The sequence below is a fragment of the Anguilla anguilla genome, chromosome 1 (assembly GCF_013347855.1).
Source record: "Anguilla anguilla isolate fAngAng1 chromosome 1, fAngAng1.pri, whole genome shotgun sequence".
NCBI lineage: Eukaryota > Metazoa > Chordata > Actinopteri > Anguilliformes > Anguillidae > Anguilla > Anguilla anguilla.
In genome coordinates, this window is record NC_049201.1 from 52380672 (window position 1) to 52403842 (window position 23171).

General features: G+C 44.3%; 2 protein-coding genes across 6 annotated transcripts; one reads left to right on the forward strand and one right to left on the reverse strand.

The window, feature by feature from the left end:
• The first annotated feature begins 1342 nt into the window (after positions 1-1342).
• On the forward strand, positions 1343-8199 carry preb (prolactin regulatory element binding). Of its 4 annotated transcripts, none has more exons than XM_035412289.1 (10): positions 1343-1840; positions 3359-3521; positions 3723-3918; positions 4042-4277; positions 4499-4579; positions 4901-5028; positions 5166-5339; positions 5448-5520; positions 5614-5773; positions 5935-8199. In XM_035412289.1, the coding sequence occupies exons 1-10, from the start codon at positions 1809-1811 to the stop codon at positions 6027-6029; spliced, it is 1338 nt and encodes a 445-aa protein (XP_035268180.1). In that variant the 5' UTR covers positions 1343-1808; the 3' UTR covers positions 6030-8199. The 4 variants fall into 4 exon arrangements, with proteins under 4 accessions (XP_035268180.1, XP_035269012.1, XP_035269853.1 ...); XM_035413121.1 differs by having other exon boundaries at positions 1349-1840; positions 4904-5028; XM_035413962.1 differs by lacking the exon at positions 1343-1840 and adding an exon at positions 2309-2467.
• An 8144-nt stretch (positions 8200-16343) lies between these two features.
• Positions 16344-20967, reverse strand: lyplal1 (lysophospholipase like 1). 2 transcript variants are annotated; one of them, XM_035432643.1, is made up of 6 exons: positions 20944-20967; positions 20826-20850; positions 19579-19678; positions 19054-19223; positions 17474-17589; positions 16344-16974 (listed from the first exon to the last, which is right to left on the reverse strand). In XM_035432643.1, the coding sequence occupies exons 1-6, from the start codon at positions 20950-20952 to the stop codon at positions 16732-16734; spliced, it is 663 nt and encodes a 220-aa protein (XP_035288534.1). In that variant the 5' UTR covers positions 20953-20967; the 3' UTR covers positions 16344-16731. The 2 variants fall into 2 exon arrangements, with proteins under 2 accessions (XP_035288534.1, XP_035288454.1); XM_035432563.1 differs by lacking the exons at positions 20826-20850; positions 20944-20967 and adding an exon at positions 20503-20659.
• Between the last annotated feature and the right edge of the window lie 2204 nt (positions 20968-23171).

Sequence of the window (23171 nt, forward strand, 5' to 3'; positions counted from 1 at the left end):
TTACCAATCCAACGTTATTTTGTGTTTGTGCGCGTGATTGTGCACGTGTTCACAAGTTTGTATGCATGTGTTATATTTGTCAGGTGTTGCTGTATGTGTCTTTTATATGTATCTGTGTTGGAATCTGTCCCAAATTGGCTGTGCTTATTGACATCCCCAAAGGGTCTTATTGATTATTCCAGTGCAACCATGTATTGAGCTTGAAATCAATTGAAAATTCAAACTGCTGACCTTTACAAAGCATATAACAAATGACATTTTATCTACTGCTGTGTTTTAATATCTCTAAACCTACTCATCACTGAGCCCACTGCATACAGGCCAGATTAATAAGTATGGACTCGGCAAAACTCATTTAGGTTATAAGTCAACAGTCACTTAGTAGCTGCATACATTTACAACTTCATTTTATTCTATTTCGGATTCAACACATCTTTAAAATCAAGAGGAATATAAACTGCATCTCCCAAGAACATAAAAAATAACCAGAGAAAATGAGGCATTTTAAAAATATGATTAAGACCTAATATGTATACACGTCTTGGAGAAAAGCAACAATAGCATTTAGCTAAGGAATGCAAAGACGTCACACCACACCAGTCATGCTTCAGCTCAGTTATTGTAACGAAGATTAGATTGGTTTACAACAACCATGACAATAATGCGCAAATGGATAATCATCAAGGTGACTTCAAGAAAAGACTAGCCCAAACAATGAGAACTAGAGTTGACTGGCTATGAATCCCCTGTGACGAATATATGTAATTCCAGGATACCTCAATGAAGCAAGCCTCTAGAGGCTTGGTAACAGATAATAGATTGGTAACATGTTGATAATGACGCCATCAAGATACAATCAAATGATTTTTAGTGTACAAGTTTCGATAAAATAGCTGAATAGCAACTGATAATCCTAAATTGTTTACTTAATTTAGCAACAAACAAGACCAGGTCAAAACCTAGTATATGGCTGGACCTAATACACTTCATCCAGCCGACCAATTGTGTAACTTCATAACTCGGCCGACCAATGATGTAACTTCATCACTCAGTCAGTCAATCACAGACATTTGCATTTGTAGGGTTGGCCCTGCTGTTGCGTTCCAGCCAAAAAATGTAGGTTCAAATGCAGTGATAAAATTGAAAATTAATTTATTCCATAAGATCATCTCTGGTTGGTTTCACTTGTCCAGTATGTATAGACTTGACTCAATTGGTCTGTCAAAGAGGTCTCCATTTCAACCCAACACTGAACTCATCCTTATTAAAGGTGGTTGTGATGAAGATGAAGCCTGTGTTTGAACCAGAGCCTTTCAAAAGTGACCGTGTGCAGAAATGGCTGGGGCCAGAGGAACCAGAAGACTAGGAGGACTAGGCCCGTTGCTGGATGGAGCCACTCGGGGGACCATGGTCAAAGATGGGGCAAACTGCCCTGCTAAGAGGGATTGCAACAGCGAGGATGAACATAGATGGGAAAGTGTAAAAATAAAGAGGCAACGAAAGACTGCCAGCAAGGGCAGGAAGGGTTTGATGAAGCAAGAACAGTGTAAACATGAATCAGTAAATGATAAATTTAAAAATGAATGGGGGAGTGTAGGAAGCATATGAGGGAACTGAATTTGATATGCTCTATGTAAATGCAGAAGTTGTTCCTGATGTTATAGTGGAATTGTGTGAGTGGCTTGGAGTAAGGGGTTGGAAAAAGAACCTTAAAAAATTAGACTGGAACAAGACTAAATATGAAGAAATCAGCACATAGACTTTGGGGACAACATTTTTTAAACAATTTCACTTTTTTTCTCTGAGTAATGACTCTCCCCTGCAGTGAGACCACTGGAAGGTAAGAAACAGAGGTGCTTTTATCTTTTATGTGTGTGATTAATTCTGCTTTTATAATTCTGATTAATTATTAGATTCTTAGTAACATGCATAGAAAAACCTAACCACCTAGGCAGGGGGCACATATATAACTTGAAGAAGCAATAAGCTGCAGAATACCTACATAGCTGTGAATGCGTGATGAAAGCTAATATGCGGATATTAGTGAACATGTTAATTCCACAGCTGAAAATGTGCCTCCGGAAGCGTTTGTGAATGTAAAATCATTAGCATGCTGGCATTGGCGACAAAATTTTGGGCGGGCTATGGATCTTGTCAATGTATGTAGAAAGATTCAAGGGCAGAGCTACCAGGAGTTGTGTGAATAGATAATTAAGAAAGTCCGGCCAAATTGCACACTTTTATTTCTGCTTTTACGGTAAATCGAGGTCTACGTACGTCTTTCAAACGACGTAGTCGCGCACGCGAAGCGTTGCTGACGTGTAGGTAGGGAAGAGGGGTTTCATTCTTGTTTTGGTTGTGCGCAAACCGGTGACAGCTTACTATGCGAAGTCCCAAGATTTTGGACTGAATTATCAGGGAGGTCAAAACTGGATCGTGCTTGACAGGTAGAAGGCTCGAGAGACAGGTAGTTATGTTGCTAGCTGCTTCACGAGGTCACAGCGCAGTATGCAGCAAGCTTTAGCGACGTTCTATGCACCACATCCCTACCGACACTTGCTACCTAGCTAAATTAGTAGCTAACTGAAAGTATTATTTTGCCTATTGCCCAGCTAGCGAGCAAACAGTGTGAGTGCACTCTTTTTCTTTCGCTAGCATTTACCAGTGCAATTAGGTAAGCTGCAAAATACAGTTTGGTAGCTTGCTAAGAATAAATAAGAACTTCTCATTTACAATGGCTAACGTAGCTGTCGTTAGCCCAGATGGTGACAGTCAGCAGCATCTAGCTAGTTTCTGTCGTCTCACGATTTGTGTGTGTAAACTAGTTTATTTTTTCTAGTTTTTATTTAATCTATGAAGGCAGATAGCTTTGTGGGGTAATTGATACTTGCTAAGCTGCAGCTGTCAAATACCAGTGTTTAGCCAATTAATAGGTACTACTACCCAAATTACTTGCAACAGTCATTATCCTTATCATAATAAGTCCAGATGTAGTTAACGTAGACTTGCTGTCAAGCTACATATGTTAGCTAACCCGTGGGCGCTCTCTTGCATCAGCTTGGCCATAATGTTATTTGTTGGAACCAACGTCATGATGGCCTGGTGGCTTTTGTTGGTTATTTAGTCTGAGTTCGATCGTCATATAGGTTTGCCAGTTCGGTAATTTACAGTTAGTTAACTTTTCACAACCATTCTCTGAGGGACATAACAGTAGTGTAAGCACACAACTAAGTGTTACTCAAGCCAGATGCCCTGGGGTCCAATGCTTGTGTTGTCTTTTAGCTGTTGAGCATTATCTGTGCACTGTCCATTGTGTATATTTAGCAGTAATCACGGCTGTTGTGTTTCTGTTGAGCAGAAGTGAATTTGCGAGCTTCTCTGACACTATGGGCCGACGGAAACTTCCAGACCTCTACTGCGCTCCCTTCCCTCTCTATACTGTGAAGGTGCACCCTGAAACAGGATTAGTTGTCACAGCAGGTGGGGGTGGCGCTTCAAAGACTGGAATTAAAAATGGGGTGGTAAGCATCATGCTCATACACTGTTTGCATGTTTCTGATGTTTGTTACGCTGAATAAAATACAGCAGTGCCTTTACATTTGGAGACCAAAGCATTTTGAATGATGGCAATCAAGTGTGTGTACATGTGTGTCCGTGAGTATGTAAGGATGTAACTCTGAGGTGATGGTTGATTGACTGGTTGATTGACTGGTGTCTTGCAGCACTTCCTGGGTCTGGAGTTAGTCGGTGGCCGGCACAGTGCTACACTTCTGCACTCCCATGACACAGACACCCGCGCTACCATGAACTTGGCACTAGGGGGCGATGTGATCGCAGCAGGGCAGGACGGCACTTGCAGTTTGATGCGCTTTAAACAGTGCTCCAAGAAGGATGGCCACAAGGCTACAGCTAGAGAAGGTAGGTAGCATGTAGTGTAGCTAAAAAATGTTGGGTGAGTTTGTGAGTGCGAGTGAGGTAGAGAGTGAGCGTGTGCCAGCCCAGTGCTGAGGTATTGTGTGTTGCTCTTTTCTGTCTTTACAGAAGGGGGCGACGGCAAGCAGACGGCCCCCAGGCGGCGTGGGGGGCATCGGCGGGCCGAGGCAGGCGGGGACGAGGCGGAGACAAGAGACGAGACCCCTCAGATGTCGGTGGAGGCGGTGGGGGAGGTGTGCTCGGACCGCAGCCCCACTGACCCCCTGCAGAAGTGCGTGAGGTTCAGTGCTGACCTCAGCCTGCTGCTGACCGGTGGGGCGGATGGACACGTCCGCGTGTGGGAGGTGAGGCCGCGTCACCACCATGCCTGCTTCCGCCTGCCTCCCGCTTCACTGTGGTTTTGTATTACGAAACACAGTAACTAATGCAACATAGCAGACCTCTCTACCTAGCCAAATGCAAAATATATAATGCATGTTTATCAGAATTAAATACTGATGCAGAGTGTGAACAGAGTGGCTCTTATACCGCATGTGAGTAGACTACTGCTTTATTTTTATTTCAGTACCCTGCAATGAAGGAGAAGCTGGATTTCAAGGCTCATGATGGGGAGATTGAAGACTTAGATATCAGTCCTGATAACAAGGTAATGAATGACTTCTGATGCAGAAATGAAGAACCAAGTTTGTGAAGAACCAGGAGGACACCAATATGGCTCTGGTTACTCTAGTCCTGAGTGGTGGGTCATGTGACCTGGGTCATCTGTTTGCCCAATACTGAAGTCCAGCTGCTGTTGGTTGATTTATTTGACTTTTCTGGTGTTCACCCCGCCCTTGTATCTTAAGGCTGTGCCCTCCCAAAATGTGGCTCTGGTCTGAATTATGTGTGTTTATGCTTGGGCTGAAGATCAAGGACTCTCAAACAGCATGTTTCTATAACCTACATCTGTGTGTGTTTGTTTGTGAAGCAGATCGTGACAGTAGGGCGGGACTTTGCGTGCTGTGTGTGGAGTAATGACCAGCTGGTCGTGGGATTGAGTTGGCATGACAACATGCCTCACATCACCGATAAGATGTACCGCTACCAAGCCTGCAGGCGAGTGCTTCTTCTGTGTCTCAAGGCTGCTGATGTTCACATTGATGTTACGGATGTGAGCGGCAATCCATGCTGATGTGTGTGGATTTGACTTTGAACAGCTGTTGATTAGTCTCTGCTTTCTTTGTCTCTTTCAGGTTTGCAAAGGTGGAGGACCAGTCCGATGCTCTGAGGCTCTACACGGTCCAGATTCCTCACAAACGTGACCGCAGGCCGCCCCCCTGCTACCTCACCAAGTGGGACGGGCGGAACTTTCTCCCCTTGCTTACCAAACCCTGTGGCAGTGAGGTCATTTCCTGCCTGGCTGTCAGGTGAGGAGGAGGGATGTCCTAAGTCTTGTGATGATTGTTTTTCCTCTGTGATTGAATACACGTGTTTTGGGACGAATTCCTTGATTCTATAATTCCCTGTGGTTTCAGTGACTCTGGGACATTTCTGGGCTTGGGGACAGTGACGGGATCAGTGTCCATTTACATTGCCTTCTCACTGCAGGTACGCACATACTCGCACGCACACACACACACGCACAGACACACACGCACACGCACACGCTAACCTCTCCTCCTATGTCTGTGGGTCCTGCAGAGTCTTTACTACGTTCAGGAAGCCCATGGGATCGTGGTCACCGATCTGGCCTTCCTGCCAGACTCCCCGAAGGGCAGGGGGATTCTGGGAGACAACGAAGCCGCCTTGCTGAGCGTAGCGGTGGACAGCCGCTGCAAGATGCACGTCCTGCCCCATCGAGGTGAGTACGGGGACCGCGCCCACAATAAGAGGGGATCTGTAAACGTGTGTGTCCCTCTCTCTGCCCCTCCCTCCTTCTGTATTCAGGTTTATGAATTTGAATGCAGCATGTGCGTACTGTAAGAGGGCCATGCACAGTCATGGTGTCTCTCGTTCTCACAGGGTCCTTCCCGGTGTGGCTGCTGCTCCTGCTCTGCGCCCTCGTGGTGGTGTGCGTGGTGCTCTTCCTGCAGCACACCTTCCCAGGATTCATTTAGGGACCCAGGACTCGGCCACAGTCCTCGACTAGTCTTATTAACGATGGTAACAAGGAGAGTATTTAATAAATGTTTTTTTTTTTTTTTTTCCGCAAAAGCCAATCAGTACTTTGAATGCCAGTGTGTCAGTTTGGTGAGACCATACCTCAGGGGCTGGTGTGTCGGTTTTGGTGAGACCATGCTGTACCTCAGGGGCCGTTGAGTCAGTTTTGGTGAGAGACCAAACCTCTGTGCTTCTGCCTCGCCAAGGGCTGACATGCAGAACGGAGACCATGGACCCAAACAGACTTTTCTTTTCCTATATCATTACCGCACAAGTTTTCTTTTTTTTTTTGTTGATGTTTTGGAAAGGGACATTATTTAAAACCTAGACTGTCAACCACAGTGGTCACAGTGATATGATTTACAGGGGGTGGGGCCTGACTCATTGGCAGTTTTTAAATATCTAGATTATTAATAAATATCATGAACTTTACATTGCATGTTTGGCCAGTCTATCTGTGGCACTCAGGAACACAGTAATTCTGTACGACTGAGGCCAGTCAGGAACATGTCTGTGATTTGTGACTGTGCCAGTAATTTCAGGAGCAGGAGGACCCAATACATTTACAATGCAAACCGCTCAGCACTACCTGCAGAGAGAGCTCTCTGACCTGTTAGAATGTGTAATACTTCACATCACCTGCAGGGGGAACTCTGGGACCACTCAGCACGTCGTCCTCCTGTAATGGCAGGCCCTTCAATTCTGCCTTCAAGCACAGGCCCTGGATACCAATAAACTTTTTACCTATTGGAGTGGGTGGAGTACTCCATCCAGGTTACTACTAAAAACCTGTTAAGGGCATTGCTTACTCTACTTGGTCTGTTTGCAGAGCTGATATCATACACATGAGCTGGCCTAAAGAGGCATGTTCAAGGTGGGTGCTTGTAGGAGCTGAACAGTATAGCCTTGCCACCTATGTGTACTTCAAAAAAGGAGAGAAAATCCTCTGAAATTTAACAGAGGCAGTGGGCTCTTCAGTGAACTAATATGTTAATTCCAGGTATTAACCATGCTGATACTGATACCTTAACAGGATGCTGGTATTGAGCAAAGCAGCATTGTTCTTTGTGAAGTGAATAGGTTAGACCAGGATGGGTTAATAAGGAAAAAAAAGGACCTGAAAAAGACACCTGTTGGCTGTTGGGTCTGGACACAGGAGCATCCTAGCTTGTAATGTGACGAGAGTGATTATGTGTGAATGTTTCCATGTACAATCAGCTGCCAGAAGACAGGCGTGAGTAGTCAAGAATAAGTCATAAAATATGTAGTCTTTTCATGATGTCTGGGTGCCTTTGAGAGGATTAAAAGAGATGTACATTGACAGCAGAAGTGCTGAAAGTTCACCTCACCCATATACTCCCTCAATTCCCAGCAACACTTTCGCACACGGCCTCAACTCAGAAGCAAGGCGTGTCCGGAACGGAGTTAAAATCTGCTGTACAAAGGAAAGTGGCTCGGGAGTGGCAGAGAACAGTGTGTCTGACACCTTGACAGTGTCTGTACTATTGGAGTATGAATGTGTCTGTTTCCACAGTTTATCTTCTCTTTCAAAGCAGATGGCAGGGCTTAGGTCTTTGCACAGAAAAGCCTCATGTGCCACATCTGGCCAGAAGGTGGCACTGCAGTCGAGGCCAATTAACTGGAAGGCTAGCATACTGTTCGTCTGTAAAACTGATCGCACTAATAACTCGAGGGAGATGCTGTAGATTACTATCACACCTGATTTGTCCTCTTCTGAACGTCTTATGCATTTCCCACGTAGAATTTTCATTGTAGAGCTTTCAGACAATTTTGTTTGACGGACTTCCCACAAAGTTGAGCTAATACGGGGTTTGTTGTAACGTACTGTACCAGCACGAGCTTGCAGCCAATCAAGAAGCACAGATCATCTCCAGGTGTGGAACACGTAACAGAAGTTGCAGTAAGGATGAAGAATCATTGAAACTGGAAAAAGCATAACCATAAATAATTTATGATGACATACAGTGCCCTCCAAAAGGATGGGAATGAAAGTGTGGAATTTGTTATTTTTGCTATATACTGTAAGTATAATAAATATTGAGTTTTTGTATTTGAAAAATAAGTAAGGCCGTATACATACAATAAACCTGGACAAGCAGGTAAATACCAGCTGTGCTTTGTATTCCTTGCAAAGAAAAACTCATGAAATTAAACCCAGTGGGATACAAATGGAAAGCAACCCCTGAGAGTTGTAAATGTGGAGTAAATCTTGCAAACTTTTTTTATAAAAGCAGGGTCACAAATCGCATCGCAAATTGAAAAAAACTGTCCTGGGATCACCCTCACACAAAACATCCCCCGTTGTGTGAAACAGCTAGGACACAATGATGAAAAACAGACCAAAGTTACACATTACCTTCTCTATCACATTACCGACATCGCTCTAACCAGAGATCAGTAACATAGTCACTGAGACACTGACAGCTGTAGCACACTGCCTGAGACAAAAAAACAGACCCAGATGAAAGTTTAGTAACACACTGACTGAAAGAGCACAATAACTTACTGACAGACTGAGACAGAGCACAATAATATACAAATGGACTGAGACAGGACACAGTTCTGTACTAACAGACTGTGACAAGACACAGGTATGTACTAATGGACTGAGACCGGATGCAGTTATGTACTAATGGACTGTGACAGGACACAGTTATGTACTAATGGACTGAGACGACACAGTAATGTACTAACGGACTGAGATGGCACAGTTATGTACTAATGGACTGAGACAGGATGCAATTATGTACTAATGGACTGTGACAGGACGCAGTTATTTACTAACGGACTGTGACAGGGCGCAGTTATGTACTAACGGACTGAGACAGGATGCAGTTATGTACTAATGGACTGAGACAGGATGCAGTTATGTACTAACGGACTGAGACGGCACAGTTATGTACTAACGGACTGAGACAGGACGCAATTATGTACTAACGGACTGAGACAGGACGCAGTTATGTACTAACGGACTGTGACAGGACACAGTTATGTACTAACGGACTGAGACAGGATGCAGTTATGTACTAACGGACTGAGACGGCACAGTTATGTACTAACGGACTGAGACAGGATGCAGTTATGTACTAATGGACTGTGACAGGACGCAGTTATTTACTAACGGACTGTGACAGGGCGCAGTTACATTACATTACATTACATTATAGGCATTTGTATAGGCAATATGTAGGCAATATGTACTAACGGACTGAGACAGGATGCAGTTATGTACTAACGGACTGAGACAGGATGCAGTTATGTACTAACGGACTGAGACAGGGCGCAGTTATGTACTAACGGACTGAGACAGGATGCAGTTATGTACTAACGGACTGAGACAGGATGCAGTTATGTACTAACGGACTGAGACAGGATGCAGTTATGTACTAAGGGACTGAGACGGCACAGTTAGGTACTAATGGACTGTGACAGAGCACAGTTATGTACTAATGGACTGTGACAGAGCACAGTAATGTACTAATGGACTGTGACAGAGCACAGTTATGTACTAACGGACTGAGACGGCACAGTTATGTACTAACGGACTGAGACAGGACACAGTAATGTACTAATGGACTGTGACAGAGCACAGTTATGTACTAACGGACTGAGACAGGACACAGTAATGTACTAATGGACTGTGACAGAGCACAGTTATGTACTAACGGACTGAGACGGCACAGTTATGTACTAACGGACTGAGACAGGATGCAGTTATGTACTAATGGACTGTGACAGGGTATGGTAACGCAATGAGGGACTGGGACACAGCACAATAATCCAGTGATGGACGGAGACAAAGTGCAGTAACACACTGAATGTCTGAGACAGGGTGCAGTAATGTAATAATGCACTAATGTACTGAGAAAGGGCATAGTAATGTAGTAATGGACTCAGTCAGGTAACAGTAACATACTGACTGACTAAGACAGGATGAAGTAATGTACTAACTGACTTAGACATGGCTTAGTAACATACTAATGCAGTAATGGACTGAGAAAGGTCATAGTAACATAATAATGGACTCAGACAGGTTACAGTAACACAATAATGGACTGAGACAGGATGCAGTAACGGACAAAAGGACTGAGACATGGCACAGGAACATACTAATGGACTAAAGTACTACGACACGGTGCAGTAATGTACTGATGGTCTGAGACAGTTATGTACTAACGGACTTAAACATGGCGCAGTAACGCACTGAGAGACTGGGAGAGAGCACAATAACCCACCGACAGAAGGAGACAGAGCACAGTAACACACCGACTGAGACAGAGCAGTAACCCACTGACTGAGACAGAGAGCAGTCCATAACACACTGACACAGACATAGTGGTAACATGTGAGTAAGATTTTCAGTGGCGTAATGCTGACTATGACGTGGAAGTGAAATATGCAGGGATAGGAACTAGGCTAATAACTGTGGCTAATATTACTTCATCTGATTGGAATCAGTAACCAACAGTATGAACACGGGAGGAAAAAAAACAAGACACACGTCCCGGCCAAGATAATATATAATGTGGCGTAATGACTGCGACGTGGAGCTGTAGTACGGGGCTGCCCACGATGTCTCGCTGTGGTGCAAGGCCAGCGGTGAGTCAGCTGCGTTCCGCAGGAGGAATCCCGTCCCGTCCCACAGACCACAAGCGTCTGCAGGAACCCCACTGACGTCACATGGGGGCCCTCTGTGTTACAATCAGCATGCTTTTACCAGGAAACTTCCAGCTTTGGTTTTCTGCTTAAATGCAGAGTGGAGAAGGTCAAACTGCCTTAAAAAAATCTAAAATATTACCCAAATAAGCTCTCAGGCTAAGCACACATAATCAGATATGCAACATGTTAAAATTGAAGTCTATCTAATTCTGTGATGTCACAGAAGCTTTGTTGCTAATGAAGCACTCTCGCCTTCTAATTGATGCAGTGTCCACAGACATAAGGCACTAGCCTTTGGAGATATACAGTATACTATCCCTAACAACCCACTTTGGCGACATTTTATCTGAGTGTCTGATTTGGAGACATACAAGGGACAACTTTTAAGATGTATAAAGCTGGGTTAATGGTGAAGAGTACTTCAGGGATTACCAGTTCACAAGCTTTCTTTGTGAAATTTTTTTTTATTGTGCCCAACAAGTCATGTAACCTGTGTGAATTTAAATTATTAAGGCAAGAGTTCGGTCCAGCATTCCTGAACCAGCTTAGCGTTAGGACACGATTGCCTTTAAGCAGTTTGTGTCCACTGCTGAAAAGAGTGGACAACAGCCAGAAATTCACGCAGCTGCAATGACACAGTCCTGATGTATGTTTCACCAGGCAGAATTGTTACCCTGCAACCCTATCTACCTTCATGTGGGAATGAAAATAAGTAGAATTACTGTGTGTATGAAAGGAAACCGCAAGCTTTTTTGTTTACGTTGGATATTTCTGTCACAGTTACATCTTATTAATGTTCTTTATCTTACAGCAATGAGGCAAAGGGGGAAACTTAGTTTTCCAGAAGTACGCTGGTTTTCAATCCACCCCAGGTCTGATTACTGAACCCAGTAGATCTGTAAGACTGGCCTGGAGTGTATCTGAAAGAAACTCAGGACTGTCTCTGGTATATACCAACAACTGGCACAGATATGTTCTCAGAACCAGCCTGATATAAGGCTGGGATGATTCAGTATATTTATAGCTTTGATTTACTGTACATACATTACTGAACTAGTACACCACAAACTGGCTAGATAAGCTACATGGCCAAAAGTATGTGGACATTGCTTCTAATTAGTGGGTTTGGTTCCTTCAAGCACACCCATTTCTAACAGGTGCATATAATCAAGCATGCAGCCATGCAATTTCCATAGACAAATGTTAGCTGTAGAATGGGTCGTACTGAAGAGCTGTGCATTTCAATGTGGCACTGTCATAGGATGCCACCTTTCCAGCAAGTCAGTTGGCCAAATTTCTGACCTGCTAAAGCTGCCCCGGTGAACTTGTTATGCTGTTATGGTGAAGTGGAAACATCTAGGTGCTCAGCTCAGCTGTGAAGTGATAGGTCACACAATCTCACAGAACGGGACTGCTGAGTGCTGAAGTGCATAGCATGTAAAAATGATCTTGTCCTTGGCAACACTCATTACCGAGTTCCAGACTGCCTTTGAAGCAACGTCAGCACAAGAACTGTTCATTGGAAGCTTCATGAAATGCGTTCCCATGGCTGAGTAGCCGCGCGCAAGCCTAAGATCACCATGCGCAATACCAAGCGTGGGCTGGAGTGGTGTAAAGTACGCTGCCATTGGATTCCGGAGTAGTGGAAACCCATTTTCTGAAGTGATGAATCACGCTTCACTATCTGGCTTTCTGATGGACGAATCAGTTTAGAGAATGCCAGGAGAACGCTACCTGCCTGAATGCAAAGCGCCAACTGTAAAGTTGTCATGTTCTAAAACAAAGTGGGAAGCCTTCCCTGAAGAGTGGAGGCTGTTATAGCAGAAAAGGGGGGACCAACTCCATATTAATGCCCATGGTTTTGGAATGAGATGTTCAACAAGCACATATGGGTGTGAAGTTCGGTTGTGCACATACTTTTGGCCATGTAGTGTATATGTTAAAGACAAAACTCTGCTGTGAACCTAGGACAGAGCCATAGTGAAGATATCTTGTATGCACTGCTTCCATCCTGCTCAACAGGCAGATCTGCTCAACATTATTTTCAGATCTATAGATTCGTGGAAAAACACACCTCAATTTTGTTGTTAGACAAATTTGGTACAAGGAAAACCGCCTTTAACCATGTTTATCTGAATGTAGTTATTATATATATGTATAGTATATTTAGTGAGTTGAGTCATTGGGAGGGACACACAAAACCCAAATTCTATGTTTTTGGGGGGCAGAGCTGAGGTTCCGCGTCTGGGTCATTGACGTATACTCCCTGCCGGATTTCAATCTGTCCGATTCCGCAGTTGTTTTCTTTGCTGGACATTGTTCCACGTCTTGAGGAGTGCTGGTGGAAGCTGCCGAACCACAACAAAGAGCGACGCAGTGAGCTGTGCGTATCTGGGTCGCCCAAAACCAGACTTCCGTCTGAATCCTCTCCCGCTACGGCCGTCTGACTACTCATGCACATCCCACGCCGTCTGCCTCCCTGTCTGCCCGACTCCAGAGTGGGGTGGCTTGTGGCGCAAACCCCTAAAGGTCTCTCAGCTTCTATTCTGGACGCGTCTGCCCTACACACCTACACATGATCACAGCCCTCCACGAACGCTCTTCCCTAAGCGCATAATCATGCAGAGAGAGAGAGAGAGGGCTCATACATGCCTTTCCCGACATTTGGATTTGACGACCCAAGAAGGAAAGAAAACAAATACTTTTATAAATAAAATGCCCCCCTGTGATTTGGGTGTATGGCAAAAAGAAAGACTAGACAGCGGGAAAATAAAAAAAAACATGAAAAGGCCAAGGCTTGCGTGTGTATATTAAGAACTACCAATAATAAAATATATGGGAAGAAACTGATTTTTCACAATTATATGATTCACATTTCAGCATTATTTAATTACCTAGCAATGCCACCAAAATGTAGCACCAAAATAAGCTTAGGCAGTTTTGGGTGGATACAGAGAACCAGACAACTTTCTGTTGTTACTGTTCTTGGCAGTTGGTACATACAGTAGCAGACAAGGTAATTTTCAGTTGGCTTGTTTATGTGCTTGGTGGAATAATGTGCTCATTTGTATGTTTATGGGCTCAATAATGTACTGCTAATATATCTGACTTCTCCAGAAACAAAAAATAAATACATAAAAGTTCTGGATAGCAACACCGAAGCTCTTTCTAAACATTCCAACAGTGGACAATGTATTATGCAATACCTTGCTTTATATTACCACAGAGTGCAGCATCTGGAATACTCATTGATTTATTTAAACACTATTCCCTCATTTCCCTCCCCAATGTGTAATGCCCAAAGCCCAAACAAGTCAGGTTTACACAGACATGAGTCAGAGGAAGACACTTGCGCAGCATAACAGGTACTCGACTGACCAGCAGGGGTCGCTGGTGTGTGATCAGACAATGTCATCCCAGCCGATTGAAACCATCCCATCCGTGGGTGACACTAGAGCCAACTGCGTGTCGTCCTGCAGGGCTGCTGGCTATGGTGAGCGCTGGAACGGTCCTGATTCAATACCAGACCGAGGGACCCATTGATACACTGAACAGTACCTTAATTGGAAGTCACCAAGCAGCCCCACATTCATTGTTTTAGTATCATCACTGTATTCTGTTTGCACTGTACCTTCCAGAAGGGTAGTGGATTCACTATAATACAGTAGAACGACATAAATCTCACTGTTAATACACGACTGTGACACATTTTACCACAGGATTGCCACCAAGGAGTAAACTGCACTTCTTGGTCTTCCTTTTTGATTAATTTCACATAACTGTCTGAACATGGTTTCTACACATAGGTGGTTGTTGAGGTTAGTTTACCCGTTGTGTGATGTATTCTGTGGCATTATATTAGTTGGGAGGGCTACGTTCAATAAAATCTGGATGTTTTCAAATGAATTGATATAAGCTGCTAGAGGCAGGCTTATAGGTGCAACCATGGAGACCCACCTGGACAGAGGTCATTCAGCGCTATGTCACGCCCACCATATGCTGCCATCCTCGCACTTCTCTCAATCGTCATGCTTATCCTCTCATTGACTGACAGAAGCTCAGTTGGCATGGTGATATGGGAGACATGTGACTGTGACCTCGCTGACGAGCAAGGGCAGCCGGCTGGGGCCTTTGTACTTGGCAAGGGGCTCGGCCTCACCGTAGGGCGCGGTCAGAAGGCCTTGGTCTCCGTGCACATTAGAGACAGATGGGCGTGGCCTCTGCGCGGCAGCAGCTCCGGCGTGTCTGGGAGCGATCCTGCCCTGTCTGGAGGAAGTGCGTATGGAAATGGGCGGCCCACGCCAGCTGTACAGCTTTTACAGAGAGACATTCCTTCCGTCTGAGACCCGCGATGCTAAGCAGATCAGAATCTGAGGAGACAGAAGGGGGCACCTTCACACTGCTGTCTCCAATTAAAGGGAGGAAGCGTTTATAAAGTTCTCACACTGAAGGCTACATCATCACTGGGACTGTCCCCCAAATAAAACACATCCCACTGAGTGAGAGGAAGATTCTTGTTTAAAAATAGCCGTTTTTAAAATTAAGATTTCTGTTATTTCCTCCTCTGGGAAATTCAGACGAGACTGGTGGGGCTCAGTTCAACTGTTAGACACTTAACACTCAACTCAAAACAACCCAAATTTCCACTGTAAAACCATGAACGACGTTGTGGCTGCTCCAGCTCTTTGCGGGAGAGAGGGTGGGGGGGTGGGGGGTGTTTAGAGGAAGAGGGGGTGGGGGAGGTGCAGAAGGAGAGGGGGATGAGAAGGTGGGCAGAGAGAAGAATGGGGGAGATGTGGAGGGAGAGGAGAATGGGGTCAATGTTGAAGCAATGACTGCTGAGGAGGGTAGTGCAGCAGAGGGCAGGGAGAGTGCCAGTCAGTGTACTGTGGAGCTGCTGGCTGTTCTACAGTAGCATTCCTTCACACAGTGTTGGGAGAGATCAACGTTCAGGGCCAAAGTGTAACTGTCAACTCAGCCTGTTTACTTTGGCTGGGACTCTCCTAACCTCACTCTCCCACCCCCAACTCTCCTGATGCTGGAAGAACTCAGAGCACATCCAGCACTCCCCCTCCTAGTGTGTGTGTGTTGAGAGAGAGAGAGAGAGAGAGAGAGAGAGAGAGCAAGAGAGAGAGAGAGAAAACAAGTGTAAGTATTTGTGGGTTACTGAGTACAGCTGTATATTATGCACCATGCTCCAAGACAGTATACAGCTGTGTACTTCAAAGAAAAACTCTATGAGATCCATCTGTGGACTGCTTTAAAAACGACATCATTCTGCAACACTATTTGATTGTTTGTGTGGTGAGCAAGGAGGTTTACAGTTGTGTTCCTATTCAAAATAATGTTGGCCATAATTAAATTCAAATGACAGAATTGTGTTTATTTTTATGCTTATTTTAAACTACAGTCTAAAATTACTTGCTCTGTACTAAGAAACAGTAGTGGTCCTTGTGTGCTGGCTTTTTGAATGACTAAGAGGCTCCTGCAGTTATGATATTTGACCTCTTGAACACAGAAAGGCCCAGTAAAGTTGTTGCAGTTCTTGGGTGGTGTCGGTTCAGTTTTGGTTTGATAAAAGACCGGCCAACTATGTTCACGACATTTAATAGAGATACATGGAGAAAAAAATGATGCTGATTTAAAAATGGGTTCCACTGTTACAATGGAAAAGTGATTCTTAATATATCACCTCAATGAAGCTCTGATAACCAGTTTACCCAAATGTCTTTTTAAGATGTCTTTTATGAGTTCTCTTGTACATAATTCAGTGTTACAGTACAGTCACAGGCATAATTATACCTTCAGTTTATGCTCATAACATTCTGTACTGTTGTAGTAGTTCTCCCTTGGCTCCTGGTGTCCTGGTTCCAGTGCAGGAACTTAGCAGGCCCTCCATGACAAACGACCACGACCAAAGAGCATTGATTGGGACTGCGTCTTTTCAATAACCCTTCGGGGGTCATGGGTAAAGGGGTCTCACTGTCCATGGGAGGGGCTATCTGGAGGAAGCTTCTTCAGGATCCAGGAGCGCAGGCTCTCCAGCTCCACACTGGACAACTGATGGTTCAGACCAGGGATGGAGTGAAAAGAGGTGGCCATCCCCACCCCCCTCAGCAGGGCCCCGGTCTCCTCCCCCCATCGGTGGAGCACCAGCTCGTCAGCTGTTCCGTGGCACTGGAACAGCTCCGGTAGCGACTGCCCCCTCCTGTCCTGTACCGCCTGGCGGGAAGGAGAAACTCAGACACACCCCACACAGCCCACCGTGCACTACATTACACATGCAACTGAATAAATGAGGGATACAAAGTATGCTTTCAATAACGGGTAACAGGACCTGCATTTTTATACAACCCGTGAGCATGCTGGGATGTTACATGCTTCATTAACTCTTAAAATTAAGTAATTATCATCTCAGCAAGCTTACGGTTGCGTATAAAAACACTGGTCAACCCTAGTTGCCAATTTTACTAGAAGAGGAGATCTCAGTGGCTCTGAAAGAGATGAGGGAAAATATAAAAAACCCTGGGAGGTTAGGTAGCTTATACTTGACATAACTGTCAACATGACTATGTTTGCCTGAGCTGCTGGTATATGTATGAGATATCTGATTTACTGGTGTAGGTGGTGATGGACCTGAAATGCAGGGGCAAGTGTGCAGCACCTGATACATTGGTTTACTGTAAGTGTGATATATGGAGAAGGTGTGCTTATGAGTTACCTGGTAGACGACTGAGTCCTTGTTGAGGAAGCTGGAGAGAGCGAAGACCCCAGCCACTTCAGGGTAGTACCTGCAGGCCAAGTGCAGAGCCATGGCCCCACCCATTGAGAAACCCCCTTGAAAGAGAGGCAAAGAAGCACTCATATTTATTTAATATACTTCAACCCAAACAAAATGACTTGGGTCTGCCTTGTATGCACAGTCCTCAGGTACTGGACAGGCCCAGGGCTCTGGTGTTGGGGAGGGACTCAGCTAGAAGACCAGGTCTCTGGTGTCAAAGGGAGATTTGGCTAAAAGACCAGTGCTCTAGTGATGGGAAGAAACGCGGCAAAACATAGGTCCCTCACCAGCAAGGCGTTTATTTCACGGTTACCTGACTTGCAGTTAATTTTGCAGCTGCAACATTCTTATATATCCATATGTGAAAAGAATATTGAGAAACACAGCTGGTCACATGATAACATACGAAATAAATACTCACAAAACGGCATGACAGCAGCCATATGAATAATATTTGAAAGCTTAATCCAAGAGCCCAAAACTCACAGAGCATGAGCCACCACAAAAAAATGGAGAAATAGCTGATCCTCAATTCTACATCATCAGAGCTGGAAGGGTACTGGAAAAGCACCTCTTCACACAGCCAAGCTAAACCCAGCATGCAGCACATCTGGACACACTAGCCGGTGAGGAGTGAGTATTTCCAAGAGTGAAAACAGACTGAGCTCACATGCTCCACCCACCCTTTTAGACCATAAACTCATTAGTGGGATTTGTAAGTGGAAAACGTGTGTGTGTGTGTGTGTGTGTTTGTGTACATATGAAGTGTGCTTGCGTGTGAAGTGGGTTTGAGTACATGTATGTGTTTGATATCCCCTCTCCAGCCTCTTTCACATGAACTACAACAAATAAATGTGCAAGAAACAAACACAGTAGCCTTCTCAGAAACATTTTCTGGAAAATTCCATAGCCTATCGGTCTCTCAGCCTGAAAGCTCAGGCTGTGCAGTGACTTCAATGAGTATTTATAGTTAATGACAAAATGTTATGATTTAGGAAGATAATATTTCAGCAGTCTCACAGGAACATGTGTTTTCTGAATCAGCTTCTCTGGCTCTAAGCTCAGGGGCTTTCTGTCCTACACGCAGGCTTTCATTCAAAACAAGTTTTTTACTCACATCTCCCTCTCTAATATATATATATATATATATATATATATACACACGCATAGTGGTTACAGCAATCCAACCCTTTTTTGACATGACTCATCATTTGACTGCTGGCATTTACTTCACTATGACCGAGTAATTGAATTATTTAATTATGACCTACTCGCTCTTATCCCTCAACATATCTTTCCTGCAGTGTACCAGTCAGATCAGCAAACCTACTGTCTTATTGGCCTTACAGAACCTGAAACAACTGTCCTGAAATTGTTTTCATTTAACTTTTGGCAGAACATGAAAGAAGATAAAACTTGAATCATATTCCCCATTCTACATCCTTTTGAAGGAGAATGCAGAGAACAGAGAAAAAGAGAGTGAAAAGGTTGAGAGAGAGGTGAGGACAAAGTCAACCTACCAATAATCATCCTGTGTTTGGGGACACCTGCCCTGACCTCCTCCTGTATGACAGTGCCCAGCAGGCTGCACATGCTGTCAATGGACTCCAAGTGCTCTGCGCAGTCGGCTGAGATCTTATACCGGTCGAACCACACGTGAGACAGCGCACCCCTCATGGGTGTGTAGGGTCTGTAATTACAGTAGGAACAAAGCAGCAAGTATCAGAGACCCTGTGAAACCAGAGGGTACACAGACAGGTCAGTGTACAAATTGAGGCCTATAAGAAAACTGGGGATGTATGAGAACTGAGGGCAGAGAATGCAGAGTCAGAGGTCACCATGGGCATCTGAGGGCAGGCAGACAGATCAGGGGCCAATGTGAAAACTGAAGGCATGAAGAAGCAAACTGACTGTAATGATTCTGAGTTTTTTTATATGCAACCCCCTATTGTATAAAAGTTACAGGGTTATCTCAAAAGAAGTTCCTGTCATGATTGTGGATTCTTCAGATATACTGTTATTATTGATTATTCATATTCCTGTACCTTGCTGGGGCGGTGGGGTAGATGACTCTGATGTGGGTGAAAGCCAAATCTTGTTTCAGGACGTCCCTCACCCATGCACGTAGGCCCTGTCCTGTGTCTCCTATATAAAAAAATAAGAAAAACTGCAGAACACCATTCTTTCTCACGGATCCTACAAGTTTTACTGTACCTCCCAAACACAGAGTAAAAACGTCATGTGATGAAATATTGGAACCGGTGTCTGTAAAAAAAATTAAACGACATGTAACAATAAACGTATTTTGTTTTTCAAACATTCCAGTGCGAAAGCGTCGTGAGGAGTTTACTTGTCCAAGCCATTTTGTACACGTACTCCACTGATTCTGAAAGATCGATTTACTTGCACTCAAACAGACTGTGAAACCCTACCACGCTAATTCGTTCCTTTGCCATGAAAGTGTAACGTTATGACCTTTTTAAATCTGAAAGAACAGTAGGACACAGTGCAGACTCTGAAAAATACTTGCAAAAGACGCACTGTGGGACTACCGAGGCGCTTTAGCGGGATTCTAGAATGCAACATTTAAGATTACTATGCTTCTGTAAACACAAAGGCTCGTTAAGCATTTTTGTGTCGATGTCCGACGTGTCAGTCATACTCAACGTTGGCTTTCTGCCTAACTGCTAGCTACGGGTTACAAAACGCTCAACCCATAAAGGAACCTGAAGCTTTTTTTTATTTTTTAAATGCGTGTATCGTAGTCCGTTTATATGACAGATCATTTCTAGCATGCAGATGCTTGACTGTGTGCTAGCTGAGAACTTCTCGGATAAAGCTAATCACCCGTAGCTGGCTTGGTATTAGCCTACCCTCCAAGCGGATGCCTGCAAAGGCAAATGCATCCGACTCACTCCCTCCACAATAATTCCGCAAAGAGCTCAAATATATCGTCAAGAGTTTGGCACCTGAGCCGTGTAAGAAGATTACGGATGCAGAGTGTTTTCCAGTATGAGAAACAGCACACCTCTGCAGCTTCTGAGCCACAGCCATCACTAACAGCACCGTGAAACTAGCCCACAGCTAGCCCCATAACAACGTCACTCTATAACCCGGAAACTGCTGTTCTAAACTTACTAGACGTGACGGCAAAACACAGTAGGCGGCGTTTCACGACGCTATCTGAACAACAACAATTGTTTTATTACGTTAGAACTTGATACTATTTTAAATAATCGAGGAGGTATTGCACATGTATGAACTTTAGAATTAGTTAATGATGATACGTCACCTGAAGTCCAACTTGAAGTCCAAAGCTATTTGAAAAGAAAGGAAATTCATTTTAAAACTTGGACCACAATAACACAATGAACAAATAAAATTATATACGCACAATACAAATATTTAACCTTTTTCATATGAATACTTCGCCTATTATTAACAATTCACTCATCTTATTTTGAAAATTCAGTTTAACATACACAGGCTATTTTTATCTCCCAGGAGTATAAAAAAAAAATAGCCCTGGCATCGCAAATTGTGATTATGCCCTCTCCCACATGCTCCCCGAAGGCTGGTGCGTCAGCAGGTTTTGTTACAGGCTCAGTTTAGCCGCATGCCAATGCTGACTCGGTTGTAGACCACAGCAGTAGGCTACATTTCACACAGGGACACAAAACACTTTTCCTCCGTCATGAACTTGCAAACAAAATGACAGAAGCCACTGTGCACCCTGCTCCTGCCAAATGGCTGAAGTTAAGCCAGTGTGGGTCTGGTAAGCACTTAGCTGGAATGGAGACCTGGGAAAACTGAGTTGCTGTTGGAAGTGTTGTTAGTGGACCGGTAGGGGGCGATCTTTCCTTTGGTCAAATATGACCCAATGCCCCAGTGCAGTGATGGGGATGCTGTACTGCAGAAGATTCCGTCTATCGGATGAGACATTAAACCAGGGTCCTGATTGGTGAAAATATGGCTCTCTCCCTCTCCACCTCAGTGGAGGTGTGGTAAGCATTCTGGTGTCAAATGGCTGTTGTGCATCACCCAGGTGGGTCCTATACATTGGTGGTGGTTGAGGTGAGTTTCCCCCTCTTCACTGTAAAGTGCTTTGAGTGTGGAATTATTATTGTTATCATTAAAATGCACTAAAATATCTAATCATGTAAATAATTGTGAATGAGTAATTGCTAATGAAATATGCTGTAAACAGGAAATGGAACAGAAACAGATATTGGCCGTGCTTGTGCACCCTTGCTCCCCCTAGCACACCTAATGAAGGCAAAGTGGTCATGGTGAAGACACTCCCCAGTGGAGATGTGTGCTTAAGGGGTGAGGCCGAGCAGTCACCTCCACTAGTGGCTCAGACCCCGTCCTCTTTCCAGCTCTCTGGATAAACATTAAAGGCTCCTGCGGCCAGCCTGGCACGGCACCACGCGGCTCCGGGGAGATGAAAGCGCGGCTGGCCTGTAAATCTCACCGCAGAACTGGGAGAGATGAGAAGAGGCTACCGCCAGCTAAGCAGAGGTGACTGCTCCGCTTCAGAGTGTGGAACTTTTCTCATCGCACTTCTAATCCATAGCCGCATTATACCTGCAGTCTTGCCAAGATGTTGGGTCTTAAAGAATGTATGCATGAGGCCAAGGAATTTCTGGCAGTGTAAATTTATTTTCTGGTTTTCTTTTGATGTGGACTGACATTCTCTATTCTTTTGTTTTTCTAAGAAAATTAGAAGCACACTCTCTGGTAAAAAGATGGAAATAAAACACTGTAGAGACCTTTAAAAATAATCAGACTTTTAGGATACTGTCTCACTCACATTTATCTCAAAACATGGAATGTTCAAATCATTAGTTAAACAATTTATCTGATTAGAACATCCTTTCATCCCTACCTGTAAAGTGCCCTCCAATAACCCCTACACTTCCACCCCCTCTTACAGTCTGTGTGTGTGTCTCCAGCCCCCTGCAGCTCCTGACTCACCCTCATTGGCTGATCAGTTGCTAGAGAAGCAGCTGACATCCAAGGGCCTGTAAATCAACAATAACACCACTGTGTGCTTTCAGTGTCAAAAAGGTTTCCATTACGTGAGAAGGATGAATGTTTTCTGAACAGTAAGTACTTATGGCCATACTCTTGCTAGCTGAACTGTGTTTTAGAAAATAAGTTTTTTTAAAAAGAAAAAGTAAAAAGGTTGTATACATTTTATATCAAGTTTGGTTTGCTTTGCTTCACTTCATTCTGATCAACCATTCATGTCTAAATAAATAAATGAACCAATGGTTTTGAGAAAAAAATAAGCAACAGAACGATGCAATCTATTGCCTTATCATGACCTGCAGTAACTGTACTAGAGGAAATCCAGTTTAAATAAATATTTCACAGTGTCACCAATGGCTGTGTGGGTAGATTTTTGAGTCATGCGATGGAATAAGATATAGCACTGAGTGATTTAGGGGGTTGAGTTACGGAACTGAGCGATAATAGAGTTGTTTCAGTCTTAGGGTTGAGTTATGCGTGGGTGGGGTTGGAGCTCCAGTGATGCATGTAGGTGGTGCTGTGGTTGTAGCACAAAAGGTACCAGATGATTTGTATGCAGTGGGATGAGGCTGTCCATAGTTGAACCCTGGTGGTGCAATGGCCT